This window comes from Linepithema humile, chromosome 6 (genome assembly GCF_040581485.1).
Source record: "Linepithema humile isolate Giens D197 chromosome 6, Lhum_UNIL_v1.0, whole genome shotgun sequence".
In the NCBI taxonomy this organism is placed as follows: Eukaryota; Metazoa; Arthropoda; class Insecta; order Hymenoptera; family Formicidae; genus Linepithema; species Linepithema humile.
This window is the reverse complement of record NC_090133.1, coordinates 450,869-468,992: the sequence shown is the minus strand read 5'-3', so window position 1 is coordinate 468,992 and position 18,124 is coordinate 450,869. Positions and strand designations below refer to the sequence as shown.

At 39.4% G+C, this 18,124-nt stretch overlaps 1 protein-coding gene across 9 annotated transcripts in view; it reads left to right on the top strand.

Moving 5' to 3' along the window:
* The window catches only part of LOC105673161 (uncharacterized), a 47,980-nt gene that overhangs the window by 24,081 nt on the left and 5,775 nt on the right, over nt 1-18,124 (top strand). For 2 of the 9 annotated variants that reach the window (XM_067357344.1, XM_067357343.1), the window contains exons 7-11: nt 7,875-8,118; nt 8,289-8,509; nt 9,470-9,683; nt 11,829-12,152; nt 15,176-15,412. In XM_067357344.1, coding sequence (XP_067213445.1) covers nt 7,875-8,118; nt 8,289-8,509; nt 9,470-9,683; nt 11,829-12,152; nt 15,176-15,412 — 1,240 coding nt within the window. Of the gene's footprint in view, nt 1-7,874; nt 8,119-8,288; nt 8,510-9,469; nt 9,684-11,828; nt 12,153-15,175; nt 15,426-16,308; nt 16,465-18,124 lie in introns of those variants that run through there. The other 7 variants (XM_067357348.1, XM_067357349.1, XM_067357345.1 and 4 more) reach the window with 7 other exon arrangements.

Sequence of the window (18,124 nt, the reverse complement as noted above, 5' to 3'; positions counted from 1 at the left end):
TGTTTAATTGTCTGCGTAACTCGCGCGTGAAGTCTTGAAATTATTCGTTTACAACCGAACACACTCGGTAGAGCGTCTCTTTTTCCCCGACGTTTGGAAACTAGGGTGCTCGCCTATCACCCTTTTATCACGCTCATTGCATTCTTTTGTCCTATTTCTTCCCTTCTTGCACTTTTTTATTCCCCTTTTCTTCTCGTAAAATCTCTTCTTGTCTCGCTTGTTAGGCGAGAAAAGACGAGAAGAGAATAGAACGGGCGTCTTTGAGGGAAGGAATTCGGAGGGTGACGGGGGTGCGAAATTTCACGATAGGTCAATAACCCTTATGCGCATTCTTCCGGAATCGAGAGTGAGGGTGAAGGGGGTGCGAAGCAAGCTCGACTGTGTCGCGTTTACAAAGAGGACCACACCGAAGAAGGAGAAGAAGAAATAAACTGACGTAGAAGCGCTTCGAACGTCGCCCGCAAATATCTTTGAAGGCTGGCAGCGGCGTAGAACGGCTGACGAGTCGCCGATTTGACGGGTGAAAAGTACGGAAATGACATTTCCAGAAAGTGGATTCAGGCCGGAACGAACACGCGTATCGAACATTCGAGATACCTCCGCGCATTGTTGCGAGATGATCGATCGGCGTGTTCGGATAAAAATATCATGCAAGCGCGTTGTCGCGATCCTTATTGCTGGAAAAATAGCAATGAGGACTTGACGTAAAAGTGATCGTTCCGCGCAAGTATCGTAATCGCGGAAAATTATTTTTAAGCCGCTATGTAATAATTCCAGAAAATTATTTTTAAGTCAGCATATAGTTCGATATGATTGGGTTTTCTTATATAGCTGTGAAATAATTTTGGCTTTCCACGAGTCTGTTTGTTTGTTTGTTTTTTTTATGTGAGATTAGAATAAATTTCCAGTAATTTCGAAAATTTCTTTTTGATTTATTGCATACAAAACTGAGCTTATTTAAAACTGCCGTATCAAAAGAATCAGAGACCATCTCGAATTATATTGAATTACAGCTTATAAAAAAAAATCAAATAAAAGGGAGGACTACTTTCTTTTATGTAAAAATCGGAATTATTGTCTCAGGCCAGATATAACGCAGTTAAATTCTGGCGATTTTTAAAGGGCCAAGTGGATTAGGGCGAGGAATCCCTGAACACAGCCGCGCGAATTTCTGGACCACGCGCCGTACAAATATCAGCCCTAGTATGTCCATAGCTTTTCAACATTGTGCCTCTTCCCCTTCTTTCCTACCCCTCCCGCGTGCTCTTCAGCTTCCTCCTCTCATTTCGCTTCCACCAGCGTGGTATTGATCGGCCAACGGCAGTATGACTCGTCCTGCGTTGTGTATGTGCGTTTCTTTGTGTACGTGTGTTACGCTCGTATCGCGATACGCGCGCTTCCACGTACAAAAGAGCGCATAGACCGATCTCTCATTTCGCTTCATGCTTCGCGTATCCTCCGCTACGACTGATATGTGAATCTGTGCCACGTTGATCCCGCAGCCCGAAGGTAAAGTCTCTTTCATCCAACGGAAAAGCTATTTAACCCTTTTAATACCGAGCCTTTTGTATGCGTTAAGAGAAAAGCCTGAGTTTCTCATAAATTTGCTTGAAATGACGATTCGGGTCTGCTTTCTTGCAAGGCTTTTTATGGATTTGATACAAATTATTCGTAATTTTATTTAAATCCAAATTATTATTATTGCAAGAAAAAGACTTGAATTTCTCACAAGTAATTTGTATATGATAATTTAGAAATTGTCAAGTTTCTTATTTAAAAATTTTTTTATTATTTTTTTTTTTAATATTTAATAGATCTGACAGACTTGGAAAATTCATAGTATCATTGCATTGTTACTCTTTATTAACGAAATTTATAATCAGATCTTTGAATAAATTTCTTAAAATTAATGTTGTTTGCATTTTAAGTTTTTCTTATATAGCGCAACGCAGATAAACGTAACGAATTAATTGCGGTGCAATTATCCTCAGTTCCGCGGATGACGTTCAACCGTTGGCATTCGCATTATGCAAAGTATCAATCAAAATCATTTTGAATTACCTTTGAAGAGAGAATTCAAAAGAGTTTTTTTGTTTCCCTGATGACATTTGCTTCTTATCAAATATTCCAACGTAAATTTTTTATAAATATTTATTTCAATTATGCATACCGTTATAAAGCTGTTGTTTAACTGCATACATTTGATCAACCTAAACAAATATAATCGCACGTCATATGAGCTGAAGAAAATCCGGAAAGATTATAGAATATTGAAATATACATACGTCACGTCCGTTTGATATAATAACTTGATCGTTTCATAATATCTCATTGTAATCGTACACGTCGTATGTGATAAATGTGCGTTCGCGCGGATATTGTTGTTAGCAAAATTTTCCGCAAATTCCACACAATTTGCGCGCACCGCCATTAAATTCCATCATTATGCATTTAATCAGAAAACCGAATTGGAGAAGCCGTGTAAATTGTGTGCCACGAGTGATTCGTGTGGCTAGAAATTTCGTTGCTCCACTTTTCGGCGGTTTTATTTTGAATTTATAAACGCCTTTTGTGATCTCTGTATCTCTGATCATAACACGCGATAAAGTCTATTGTTTTAGAATAAGGAAAGGATCGAAAGAGGTCACGGTAAAGTCAGTGAATCACGTGGAATTTGTTTGCATTCGATGAATATGCCACTGCGATCGATAGTCGCGCTTGGCTTGTTACAAACATAAGAAATTAACAATATGAACATACTTTTATACAAATCTAATGCTTTTTCAAAATGTCATAATTTTTATTTAAAAAATACAGGCTGAAAACGATACATAGATTGCGATATACAGAATAATCTAAAATTCATGGACATTCTTTTAAGATATATTTAACTAATTTAGTATTAAATTATATTCTGTTCTGTTTATAACTTAATTTCTAAGATTGATCTAAAAAATTAATAATATCTAATTAGATAGGAAATTAATCTTGAATGTTTCTTGGCGTCTCAAACTCTCAGAGCACGAACTTCTCGGACGTCGACAGTCCGCGCTACTTAGGCCAGGACTTCCGGTTTATTTACGAAAACGTCGCGATCCGTGCCAGCACTCATTCGTCCCGTCTCGTCGCGTCGGTACGCGACATTATGCCGCATGTGTAATACGGTCCCGCAGATCGATTTGAAGTCTCTCTCTCTCTCTCTCTTTGCACCTGCATATGTAACTCTGCACCTCCGTATCCCTAATACGCGTGCACACCGCAGTTGGCATGTCGAGTTCGGGAAAGGAGTTGGCATTCCGCTTACTAGACGCATATCAGTATCATTATATAAGCATTAACTATTATAGGACAATTTTAGAACAAGATAATTTTAAATCAGTCGCAAAATATATCCAAATATCCAAATATAACAGCTTATGGAATTTACATAAAATTTTCATTAAAATTAAATATAAAAATTAGAAAATTTATTTTTTAATTTGATTTCTATTGTTAATGCACAAACGGGAAATTTATTGTATAATTTGCACTTTTCAATCTTTCAGTGGTAAATCTTTCGTTCATAAATATGAAGAACATCAGAATATTATCGAGTACTGTCCAGAGGTTGATCCTTTGTTAATTACTCTTGTGTCGCCATTGTGTTTGACCTACTTTGATACCCTATTTTGGGTGAAAGATCTTGACACATAATAGGGGAAGCAACCCCCACCGCAATAGGGGAGGCTTTAATCCGAGTGACAGCTCGAAAGTGTATAGTTTCAGTGTCGAGTTTTACTCCGAAAATCTTACAGTAAATTCAAGTAATGTAATTTAATTTAATAATGATTAAAATTTAATCGCAATTTTCTTGTTGAAATTTTTTCGATAAATCAATTATTTTCAACAAACTTGTACTTTTTCGGTTCCGTAATATCGCTGTGTCGATTGCATTAAAGCGATTGCTTATGTGCTGGGCGGCGAAAGAAAGAGAAGTAGTTGCACGAAACGTTAACATTCGCAAGCAGGCAAGAGAGTCGAAGGCCGAGCGAGAACCCAAGACGTGTGGGCGCTCTTCATGCCCACGTGTATCTACGACTGGCTCTGCCACGTGCAGTGTCGTAAACGTCGAGGGACTCAATATTCTTTGCGCAAGTTCTACTTTAAAGTCGCGTAATAATGGCAAACTTTATTACAATTTTACGTTAACGAATTTACACAGCAGTTTCTTCTAAAAGGAATATTTAAAAAATTACAATTTTATTATTTTACATCGTGGAAACTGGCATTGATAATTACATTTTTACACCGATTGAAGGTTCATTACACGTCGTATAAAGGTGTAACATTTTCCGATTAGGTCGAAGGTCACCGTGGAACCCAGACACGGTGCGCGTCAATGAACGCGAGAGCCTACGACGACTAGAAAGTTGCAAAACAAAGGCTGCACGTGACGCGCGGATTCTTGGTTACTTCTCTTGCGTGATAAAACGACGATTTTTTGTTCTCGAAGTGCGAAGGATTGTTCGCACGCATTTATGAGCATGCATGTCGATGCATTTGCATGCGACAGGCACATACGTGCCGCATATACGAATCGCAACGCGCAATCGCTTTTCGCAAACGATATTTTAGTCGAAGCATTCTACGTGGCTTTAATAAATATCACCGTTAAAATTAAAATTTAAAATAGAAAATGCAAGTATTAAAAGTAAAAAATAAAAGGTGAAATGAAATAAAGCATAAAAAAATAAAAATTTTGATGATGAAAAAGAACAGTTTTTTTTCATAATTTCAATTTTGAGGCGCGACAAGAAAATAAGTTGTGAAAAAATATACGTTTTATGAAAACGTGGAATATTAAAATGTTTAATAATAAAGTAAAATGTTAATTATAATATTAATGAAGTCCAATATTGATTTTGTATTAAGCTAAAAATTTGAAGCACGAATAATATGACGCTTTCATGAGTATATCATCGATAACGCGAGGCTGCTATTAGTTATTCGATCGGGTATTCTAGTTAACTCTATTTTCCTGCTGCATTCCGCTAACGTAATATTCTTCCAACCAACTATTTCTGCGATAAAGCAGCAGAAATTATTTAGACAAGCGCGCGCGATTCCAAAGTTTCAAAGAGCGGCCGAGGAATAGTTCTTGTCTTGCAATTTCAGCCGTCGTGTGAGTGCATTATTAAGGCCAGCCTTCAAAAACAGTTGCAATCGATAGCGGTTAACAATGAATGGCGGCAAAATGCGGCGCGCATTCCTTTTTCTGTTCTTACGATTATAGAATCGAGCTGCTACAAGACTTATATTCGTGAGATCATATCGTATCAACTGGCATGCACGCAAGTTTGACAATTAATTAATGTGATCAGTTAAGCGGATATGAAAAACGGCGGTGAAATCGTCTGATCCCTGAATTAATCTTCAATTCGAGATTTAATTAAAGTGAGATCTCTCTTAAGACTCGATTAAGATTGTATTTTAAGAAAATTATTCCATGAAGATTTTATTACAGAATTCTCATCTTTATATTAAAATTATACGAAAAAGTGAGATATTTGGCTAATGTAACTTCATCGTAAGCGCGTTTCGAGGCGATATCGGCGATAGCGGCACTCGCGTGCGTGACGAGAACAGGATGCTGCATTAACGCGATGCACATGCACTTGCAGCGAGAGAGACGCGCGCGGGGTCTTTGGCCGGCTAATGGCAGATGCGCTATGTCGCATTTGACGTGGCTTTCCCCCAATTTGCGTCAATTGACGAGGAACAATGGCGACGACGCGACGAAAAGAAAAAGACGACGGCCGTAATTAACATTGGCACCGCTTGCATCTTGCCGCATCTCGACATTCGAGACACTCATTACGCAATGCGCGTCCAGCGTTAGCAACGTGATATCGAACCTTGGCGCGTTCTTTCTTTTTTAAATCAGAATATAGAGCCTTTATATATAATGCCACTTTGATTCCGTTTCTGCCGAGCTCGATCTATTTTAATCTCCTTTTGTTACATTAATGCAACTTCTAGACTTATCACCTTTATTTGCATCTTTATAATTATATATAATTATATCGTTACGATTATTATTTTATCAGAGATATTATGTCGATAGGATTTTTATAGTTTTTCGTTGAGCAACGGTACACGTGTACCGCGACTTTATCAATATTTCACGAATCGCGGTCTTTATTCGAATACTTTCGGCGAGTTCTTCGGCCGGCTTTATTAAAAATTCAACGGCTCACGAAATCGATCCTGTAAAACGAACGCCTCTCGCTCTTATCCGCATTACGTAAACGCCCCTCACATTTCCGCACACACGAATCCGCTTCTATCTTGCTTCAGCCTTGGCCTCGTACTCCGAGAATCCTACACCACTGTCCGTTTCGCCGTCTGAACGGGATTGCGAAATTGATCAAGAATTCTGCCCTTAACTTTTTTGCTATCGGAAATAACTAAATATTCTTTAATACTCGATGTGTTAAGAGATAAAGTTTGAAAAAATGTGCATCAACTGCAAGAACTTATTTTTTAGATTGAATTAACCCTTTTCACTTAATTATTAAGAAACATCGATTATTGAATTAGTCATTCTAGCAGATATGTGTGTGTATTTTAAATTTTAAACGAAACTTTGAAATTTCTGCGAATTAATTTAAATTTCCAGCGCTATTTTAATGAACATTAGTGCTGTACTGAACATTTATCTCTTGAGGCAACGTTGAGAAATGAGCCGAGTTGAAGAAATATTTATGGAGCGTGCAACACACAGACACACACCATATATACGAAGAGAAATTCAACGATCCATGATGTCTCGAAAAATATTTTCCTTAGGCCGATACGCGCACACATGTGCGCTTGGAGAACCACTCCCTCGTTCGATGCCGGAAAGAGCGAGAGACGTGGAAGCCATTCGCTTTCCGACTGAATCCCGTTAGACTTTGTGCATGGAAATCACACGTACGTTCGTCACGTGCATTCGTTATGTGACCCTCGCATGATTAGCATTAAAGTCGACACTCAATGAAAAAAGTCAAGGAGAGCAGTTGAGAGCGGACCTCTAAATAGAAACCGACGTCTATCAAAACTTGAAGTATTGATGAAACTAGATTTTTTTTCTAAGGATAAATATTTACTTATCTCAATAATTTTTCACTAATATCTACGTAAAATTTTGCTATTGAGCTAAATAAAATTGATACAATTGTATTTAATTCGCGTATAGAAAATGAACTTAACAAAATATACAGCTCCGGGAATGTAGCTTTAGTCGCCGAAAAATAGTGTGAAAATAGAAGCAGGTCCGCGAATAAAATGGAGTGTCATTCCCAGATCGGCGGTGATTGCCCTCGACGCGTCTCAAGGGGACTCACATCCTCGATTGTAGACCGAGAAGCGACCGCACGGCACGATGACGATGACGGCTCATGAGCTTGTTAATAGCGCGGCGTGTCGAATTTTGATCGAATCCGCGGCGAGAAGCTGCGACGAAGACCTCGTCGCGTCGACTTTGGCGCAGGTTTGTCCCTGAAACTTTCGCAAAGCAGGATCGATGTCTCGCACGACGCTTCGCACGACAGCCACATTCTCTGTGTTGCCGCACGTCACCGGGTAATCCGAAACGATCGCGCCTTCTCTCTTCATCAAAATCCATCTCTCTCAACCGAACATTTTGAGGGAAAGTTGTAGGGGGCTAGATTACTTATTTATGTAACATATATATCATAGATATATATATCATAGATACACACATTATTGAGATGCACTTGGAACTTGCGTGACCAAGAAGTATTTCTTCCAATTTGCCGCAAGAATTTTTCGATTAATCGCACATAATTAGTAAATATTAATAGAACACGAACACGTGTTTGTCGTTGCAGCCGCCGGAAAATGAACTACAGAAGGTGGGCGAGCGGGTGCCGAGCGAGCACGAGCTCAGGGTGCAGCGATCGCTGCAACGGCTCAATGTGCCCGATTGGTACAAAAATTCACCCGCTGCCCGCGACGGTTTCCGGCTGAAGAGACATTCGGACGCGTCGCAGCACGGAGGATGGCGCGCCCTCGGCTCCAAGACCACTTCCCTGTCGTCCCTCTCGTCGTCTTCCAATCGACAGCCGACCACAGGTGAGAGACCGAGACCATCTTTGACAAATTTGCAATAAATAGTAATTAGTCGTCAAAAAATGTAATTAAAAATTCTCAACATTTTTTCTTTGGTTTTGCGACCATAGTCACGATGTAATGTCTTGATAATTTAATCATGCATCGAGCGCGTAATTATTTTTGTGTCGCAGGTGTCCTTTTGAGTCCCAGCCCGACGCCCCCCGTATTTTCGAGATGGAGTACCAGCTTGCTGAATAGCGCCGGCAGTTCACCCGCGAGTTCGGCCAGATCATCCTTCAATCATCGGCAGCCCTACTTGGGCTGGCGTTCTCAGGAACGATTGACCAACCCGCGCACACCGGCGGAACGTCTTGCTCAGGGTATTCTTCCTCAGCTACAGGCTGCAAACAAAGTAAGTACATGTGAAAAAACAACATTCTCTGATTGATTTTTCCATCGTTTTTTTTTTCTGTTCTCTCTTTTGATTATTTTTCCAATTTTCAATTATTCCCCCAGACATGAAAATTCTCCAATTATTTTGGAATTAATTTTATGAAAATTTTGTAAAATAAATTCCAGCGCAAATTATCGGAGACAGAATTTAAAATAGTTCTTGCATTCATCGATCGCAAACTGTCTCTCTCTTTCGTGGATATTTTACACATTTATCCCTCATCTAGTTCACCACAAGTGCGCGCCACTCGGCAAATGTAAAACGCCTCGTGGAAATTGTTGACGTCACCGTTGACGTCACGATTTTCCTTGCGTCGGTAAGCTTTAGAGTTCCGACCTGTTTGCCAATTGAAATGAATGTATAAACCTATGTGCGCGCTATATTTTCAGCTGTTTACGCATTTATGTACTATATCATACATTCACTTATTCATGGATTCTGGAGGCGAAATTTCGCCTCGAATCAACAGTACGACACTCTGTGGGCTACTTTATGCGGCTTCTGGTCCGCAGAATTTGCATTTTGTTCTTTGTGTAATTTATTTTTAATTTCCGCAGGTAGCACGCAAGAGCGTGCCGTCGCTTTCTAAAGTTAGAAATTCAAGCAGGAATACAACTGTCTTGCTATCTCACATTTTTTCAATTTTTTTTTCAATTTCACAGAGATATGCAAATTTTTCATGCATTGATACGCTTTTTAAAAGAGATGTAAAACTTTTTTCATGTTAACTTTAATGGTTTTAAAGAACATGTCGTAATATTTACAAATTTATAAATTTGGAAATACCAAAAATTGCTTGTGATTATGCTATTAATCAAATTTGGACAAAGCGGTTAGTGATGGTTTCTACTGAAATTAATTTCGGTCAATTGTTGCATCCGTGTATTTCTGGAACGGTTCCTTATTCTTGCTTCGCAGCAGCAGCAGCAGCAGCAGCAACAGCAACAACAACAGCAACAGCAGACAACGAATCAGCAACTGGAGGTACGGAACTCGATAAAGGAGGTGACCTCGGCCATCGTGCACTACGTGCAGAGCGGCCAGGAGGTCGGCAGTGGCGGCACGCTTTCACCTCGATCTCGACCTGAAGATTGGAATGACAGGGGTGGAGCGAGGTCTACCAGCCCCAGAGGTGAGCACTAAACCATCCCCAGCCACAAAAAAAAAAAAAAAAATACCATCCTATCAACACCACCAACCACCATCACCTTTGCTCTCCGTCACGAAGGTAATTTTGAGTTTTCCTATTTTCTTAATGTTTTTTTGTCTCCTTTTGCAAGCTGCCTCTCTTTTTCTCTCTGTCTCTGTCTCTCTCTTTGTCTCTGTATGCATCAGCTGGCTCTGCGCATCGCTCAGGTCAAAACAGGTCGGTCATTAATGCTTTTCTTTGTGTCCCCGATTTTCCAGATGATAGAATTTTAAGGGTTCTGGGAGGTGAACTTTTCGGCCTAATATCGCCTTTGCTATAAACGTGTCGAAATGTCTTATTTCATAAATCAAGCACCCTTAGAATTCTTTATTTTAAAACCTTGACTGTTAAATTTGAGTATTATAATCATGTATGTAGATTATAGATTAACATGAATTTCATTAAATTTGGAATTAATGGGAATTAGTACCGCGCTCTTCGAGTGTCAGCCAGGCACTGCAATGAAATTTGCCGACCCGGTCGCGTATGTGGGCGAAATACAGGGATGTCAGTTCGTTCTTTTAATGGAAAACAATTTCACCGTTAAATAATCGCCCGGTGATTGTGTACCTCCCGCCTTCCGCATCTCGTCAAAGGTGAAAATCATTTTTGTACTATTGTACAAATTTTGGTAAACTCGAAGATATATAGAATTTCTAATCATATTGTATCATCATTGCTCGTATCGACACATCATACTTTGCTATCATGAAACATTTATTAATAACTGATAGGTGATCGATAAGCACGATCGATATATTTAATTTTTCTCAGTTAATTATATATTAATACAAATGTTTTTCAAAAAAATTTGCGCAAACTATATTTTGTTCTCTCTTGGAAACACACTAAAGTGTTGTGAGATTGTAGCAAGCATCGGTCGGCGGATCGTGACCTTCTCATCTTCGACAATCTCGACGCTGTGCTGCGATTCGAGAGAGCGTATCGTCGAGATGAGTCGCTGCTATTTCGATAGAGTCTCTTGGCCGCCACCGAAATAGATTACCCTGAAATTCGTACACTCTTCTCCTTCGTCTCCTCTCATCTTCTTGGTGCGTGCAAACTCTCGCACACGCCAGTAATATAGAATATAAAAACATATCGAAGTGAAGGAAAGAAGAATTAAGTTACAATCGCTCATTATTTCGTCTCGCTATTGCGAGTTCGATAAACTTGGCATCTTCTTCGTGGAATCGTCGTGGAATCTGAACTGATATGATGCTATTGTGATGCGCATTTTAACAACGCTTACGGTACTAACATTAATACTAACATCTTTGTATCGACATCAGAGGGTGAAACTAATTTGCTGATTTTACTTTCGGAATATTTCTTGTATAACTTGATGCTAACTATTTTTATGCTAGCTTATACTAACACTATTTTTCAAGATAGATATATGCAGATTATTTTTAGAATTATTATATGCAATTTGAACACATATGGTTGCATCGTTGCGTGGTTCTCTTCAGTCTACTTTGAATTATTTTTAGTTTTTTGTTTTTATTTCGATATCCGTATTATTTATTACTTAAGCGGATTACATGGTCAATAAAAACGATTAATAACAACCTCGGGTTGTCAGATCTTAATCGCCGAGAGAGCTTTAACGAAAGATTATAAATCCGCGCGGTATTATATAACGTGTATATGCACAATAGCTTCTTCCACGGTATTTTGCGCGCTTGAAAAAACGACATTCAGCTTTATTTTATTCAGCTGTTTGATCCGCTGCGAGAATAAATTTTATCGACATGTTAACACAAAAAAACAACGTGTCGTAATGTCAGGTACTCGGAAACATTTAAAGAGAAATTAATTATGAATGTCAGATCCTTAGAATCTGATAAAATTTGGATGGACCCTTAAAACATGACGCATAAAATATTAAAAAATATTTAATTACATATGATAATTTTGAACTGAGCTACATTTTGGAAAAAAAATTCGGGGGATCTTTGAAATAGATTTCGCGAAAAGAAATAGAGTTAGAAAAACTGAAAATTGCGGCTAGAATAGTTTGACGCCTCGAAGGATCACTCGTGGCGCGGGCCTAATCGCTCTCGCATTTGTGTCGACATCACAAAGGGAGCGTGAAGCTGTGCTGGATGGAGAGCTCGTTCGTTGGCACACGGCCCGTGGACTCGCCGGAGACGCCTATGAGCTTGACGACCGACCAAGAGGCCGGTGACTGCTGCAACGCGGCCGGCACCGAGTCCTGCAGCTGTCAGGACTCGGCCGCGTCCGGTCTCTACCTGGATCTGACGCCTAGCCGGGATGACATGCGTCATCAGCATCTGCAGACGTCATCTGCCGGCCCGTCGCCCACGTCCTTCTCCAACTACCATCATCACCATCATCAACAGCGTCATCAGCATCGTCAGCAACAGCAGCAGCAGCATCATCATCGCGGTGAGTTGCTGCTCGCCTAGCGGACGCGCGAAACTCCCGGCACTCGGCTACTTCCGGTATTCTTTTCATCGCTGAGCGTACGAAAGAGCTGACGAAGACGATCTACGAGGAGATTCTTCTCCCGGATCGGAGATTGGTGCTCGAATCTCGTGGCAGTAATAACATAATTCAAGGAAATTTTTAAAATAGCATAGTTAATATTGATGAGATAATACAAATTTTAATATTAATTTTCTCTCAGGAGACGCTTGACATTGAATAATAAATTAATGTGATTAATTAATCAATTAGATTACCGGGCTGTGCATTTTCATGGCAGAAACTTTTCCTCAAATTCGTCGAAGAATAGATTCTTATTTTGCTGCTGAGTGCGTCACACTACATAATTACACAGCCGCCCTTTAAGGGTGGCACTCGATGCGCTCTCATCTCGTCGACGTAGGCGCAGAATTCCCGGAGGCGCTTTCGTAATCCTCTTTCCGGTCCGCGCGAACTCTTTATCGTCATCACGACGGCGATTAGAGCTTACGGCCATATATCGATAATCGTTATCTCCCCCTCGTTTTCGTCAGCTTTCGTCACGCGCAAGCGGGCAGGCTGCAGGTGCGCGCAAGACTTAATCGAGCTTCATCGAGGACTCAGCTAATTAATTTGCAAAGCCAATATATATATATATATATATATATATATTGGCCGTTCTCGGAAGTTTATCACGAGGGTCAGCGACGATAAGACTGTATTTTCACTCGAGAGCTTTTTTTGTGCGCGAGAGTGATTCTCAATAGTAAAACTCGTTGGACTTCCGAGTAACTCGTCGGCTCAGTTCATCGGGAACTTTTACTGTTGAGAATGACCTCTTCTCGAATGGACACTCAGGCTTTATTAAGCAGCGAGATTCTGGATGACGGTAAAATGACGACAGAAATGACGAAATCATTTAAAATTTGACGTAGTCAAGTACTTTCTTGAGAATGAACGAGCGAGCCGAAAGAGCAAAAGAAGCACTTTCGAGTCGCGCTTCTCGCGGACTTTTCGCGCAACACGGAAAAAGCTTTACGGCAAATTTTCCATTCCACGCGCATTCTCTCGTCTCTCACTCACTCACTTTCTCTCTCTCTCTCTCACGCTCATCATCGCTCATGCGAGAGAGCTCGCCGCGAAGAATTTTGTAGTACACTTTCTTACTTTGTTTACGACATGTTGACGATCTTTCGCTCCCCTTCCCACCCCTTCACTAATAATTAAGAGGCGTTCACGTATCGTATTATCACGTAGACGAAATATTAATTCTAGATTAATTTAACCACCTTCTTCTCCCTCGCGCCCACTCACTGTCAGTAGCTATTTGCGTTTATGTATGTTTACTGTAAAGCTGTCTACTTTACGTTATAACACCTGTAGAAACTGTACAGGTGCGTACATACGTGTATTGATTAGATTTAATTATGCGTATCGCGCATATACCGTTTCATTATGTTGCAAGCGCGTCGATATTATTATTATTATTATTATTATTATTATTATTATTATTATTATTATTATTATTATTATTATTGATTCTCATTATCGTTATTGTTATTATTATTATTATTATCATCATTTTCATTTTTAATTGTATCATTCTTATTGTTACTATTTTGATTATGATTCGGGGGCTCGCAGAATTGTTCTTGGATCATCTCGATCGTCTCCATTTTGTCTCTTTTGCAGTGCCTTAATGATGTTTTATTTTTTTATTAGAATCGATTATACACGAGAGTAATATTGTAGAGACGAAATTGTGAATCACGAGACAATAGAAACGATAGATCCCACGATGATTCTGCGCGTCCGGCGCCTCTCATCCGTCTCTTTTTCGAACGGTTCCGTACTTATTGTTCGGACGCACCAACGATTATCATTTCTCTGTAGAGCGTAATTATTATCCTTGGCAACAAATAAATTATTGTCACTACTTTATGTGTTCCTTTCGTAAGCTCCTTACGTTTGTTTCTACATATATTTTTTGATTGCTATTTTTTTTCTTTCTTGTATATATTGTATATCTTGTTTCGTTTGTTATATAAATCGGTTAATTTCATAATTTTGATTAGTGAATAGATTGATAAATGAATAATTTTTTCTTACTGTATCGAAATGTCACTGTCACATCGAAAAGTCGCTGTCACTTGTAAATATTGTGTACATATCTGTGCATTCTCTTGGAAATAGCCGATTTAATAGCGCGCGATCACTTGTGAACGTTTCTCTCTCTCTCTCACTCTCTCTCTCTCTACCTCGTTCGCATTGTGTACCACGTTCTGCTTGTGTCACGGTAAGTGCTGCAGAATTTTGTTGCTTTTTTTTTTTACTGAAATGTACTTAGCGATCAAATTCTGTGTGTTATTTTTCCATTTGTAGCTCGACAGTCGTTATGCGCGCGTGAAGCACAATTAATGACGTTAATCGATCGACAATTAAAAATCATGAAACGTAAACTTGATCCAGCACATGACCGAATAATTAATTTTGGAACTACAAGCTGCGAAATAAATTGACAACTTTAGCCGACATATTTGTGGTTTGTCTTATTTTTCTCACATTGAAGATTGTAAAAACTTATCACTTCTTCAATATGAAGACCAAATACTTTCAGGATCGGGCAAATTAACAAGATTGATCTAAAAATGCAATGGGAAGGGGGAATCGCTTTGTTTTTAACGGGGTCGATGGAAGCTTGGAGAGGATTATTCCATTTTCACTCGAATACACACATACACACACATACACACATATATATACACGAAATGCCACGTTTTTTGTGTGTAAAAAGGAACTAACGAGCTCGGATTAAAGGGGCCGACGAGAAAAAATAATCGCTTTATCATTAATCGGGGAAAATGGAACAGAGGGTTATCTCGCTTTTCATCCCCCCTCTCCACACACATGCAAACATACGCACGCACACTTTCGAGGCCAAGAGGACGACGCAAAAAAAAAAAACCTCTGTCTCTTCTTTACCCCTGCATTATACCGATGATCAGGATCGGGCCAGAGCGATACGGACGAGGCGATGGCGACGGCAGCTCTTCTGCGGAACAAACCGAGCCCGGGCTCCACGACCCTGGAGGATGTACTCGACTCCCTCCTGGGGCTGCCACCCGCGTCGCGTACCCCGAGTCCTGGCCCGGGGGGACCCGTCGTGACCGCCACGTCCGCCGTCCGTCATCGCCAGACGAAAGCCGGGAAGAGCTGCAGCGACCTACGCCAAGACCTCCAAGGTAGGAGGACTATGTAAGTTTTCGTTCTGATCGGCAGATCTGTACCAAGGACGATTCAATCTCTTACCGTACAATCAACCCCCCAACCGAACGAACGAACGAACGAACGCGTGCGCACCAGGTGTCACGTAAAGACTCGCGTTTTAACTTTACTTTTCATTTTATTTTACAAATTTAGATTTTCGAAGAAATCTTTCTCTCAAATTTTTCTTACCCGACGCCGAAAATCTGCAGCAGCCAATACTGCAGTCTTTTCTACCGATTTAATGTCTTTAATATCTTTGCTTAATATTTCCGAAGAAAAATCTGATGCGAACAAATGATTGTTTGTTCGCAAGAATTTCTGAAGAAATCTCAAGATAAAGATGTCAAATACAACGTATGACTTGGAAAATTTTAATCGTGTTTGTCTCTTTGTATTGACACCTCGATGCACACGTGGCCGATTACGTATTCCGCTTTGCGGCGCAAAACTTGACTTGCGTTTCTCTTCGCCTCGTCGCCACTCGCCTCACCCTTCACCCGCGAAGATTGCGCTCATGTTTAGCGAAGAAACCAAGTATACCACGAATGGTACTCGAAGTCACATATATCATATCATACGTACATTTTACATCCTTACATTATTACATTTATTGGCGCCGCAGGGAATAGAAAAAAAAAAAAAAACAGAGACTTATCACTCTGAAAAAGATTTTCATTTTATCATTGAGAAACATGAATAAAACGTTACCGAAGTTGACTGCTTTTTAACTCGAGTCCAGACTTGATCATCAATCTGTCGATATGTATACGCCACGAGAAACGTCATCTGACATCAAGAAGAAGAGACGATAACGCGCGTGTCTCGCGTCTCGACGAAACCGCCGAACTCATGTTCTTTTGCACCTTTGCAGAGGGGAGCCTAAGGGCGTGTAAAACCTTCCCTCGCGGGGTCGTAGCCACCCCCGAGTCCGAGGACGAGTTTGGCCGTGGCCGGCCGCCGCAGCAGCCGCTCGCTGCTTATCGCGCGAATAATTAGGAGCGCATGATTAATAACACGAGCCGAGACCGTAAGACAACAATCACCAAACTCTCTCGACATTCTCTTTTTCTCTTTCTCTCTTTTTCTTGTACTTGTTCTCTATCTCTCTCTATGAGTCTGTCCCTCTTCTAGCAGCGCTTTTTATACTTTCCTGCAGTTTCCTGTCTTTTACAATCTTGCAGATCTTTTGCAATTTAATTCAGAACTTTTATTTAAATTATAAACTAATTAAAAACCAATATCGGATTTCATCAGATCATTAATTAATTAATTAATTTAGTAATCAAGAATTGTAATAATTTAATTTTTTATAGGTTTAATCTTACATTTTTACCTTGAATGCAGAAAGTATGAAAAAGTGCGGCTAAAAAGGACAAACCTTCTATGATTCTGTGCACGATCAAGCTTGATGGCACGTGGAGTGGGCTGGATGCAGAGATTCAGTCCACTCCGATAGCAGTGCCCACTCACTCTTACGACAACATGCTTTTTCTAATCTTATTCAATCTAATCTACAAATTGATGTTTGCTTAAAAGTGAAAACAATACATCTGTTGGATATTTTTGGAGAACAAAATATAATATGAAATGCAAAAAAAGATTATTGTTTCGCAAGAATTTCTAAAGAGAGTTTTAAAATAAGGATGTTGAGTAAAATTTACCACACACAAACTAAGCTTCCAACTTTGTACTTGTCTTTTTAGATTTATTCCAATTAAAAATTTTATACAATAATATTTTATATAATAAGATAATCGAAAAAGATTTATGGAAGAAAGAGATATTTTTGCGACAACTTTAAATTTCTATGTATTTAATATAAATATTTTACATAATTTAAGTTTCTGTTTTTTTATAGATTAAAATTTAACATGTTTTTACGTTTTTCTTTTCAGTTAGCATTCCAACACTTTATTAAACAATTTCATTCTAGTTGTCACTCGCTTTAGTATTTTAGTTTTCTTACACGATTGCTTCAAGCACTAAGTGAAGCTACCACTGACAAAAAAGAAAAATGCGAATAGCAAGGGAAATTACATTATTTGGGAAGGGGGGAGATAAATATATATATATTAAATATATAAAGATATGAGTGCGTCATTATAAAAATATACGTCACGCCGATCACTGTCATCACGCTCATACGGCTTGCTTACTATCATCACGTCATTGTGCTTAACGCGTCTCTCGCGCTGACTCTCGGCGACGATGACGGAGGCAAGTGAGAACGAATTTGCGTTCTCCGTTCATATTCAACGTCATTCTTCCACACTAAATCATTCATTGCTATTATTCAATAACATACTGCTGCATCGATACATCGTTTGACACCATCATTAGTCATTCAATGCTACCATTATGGTAGAATAATTTAGTCAAGAGCTCATTTCTAAATTGTAAGCTATTGTGTAACTTTCGCCATTCTGAACTTTGATTCGAAACTTGGAAAATTATTTTTAGCACGTTCCGCTTGCGTTACAGCATCGTGTCGAGTATTCCTTGCGCTTTTATCTTTCTAAAAATAAAAAAATGTAAAATGGCAAAAATGCAACTTGTTAACTTTGATTTTTTATTCTACACCGTCAAGTATAATTTAATCAATCTGGATGATTGTCATCTGATGTTTCACCTGATTATACAATATTTATAACTTGGAAAGAAATTACATAATTGAACAAATTATTCCA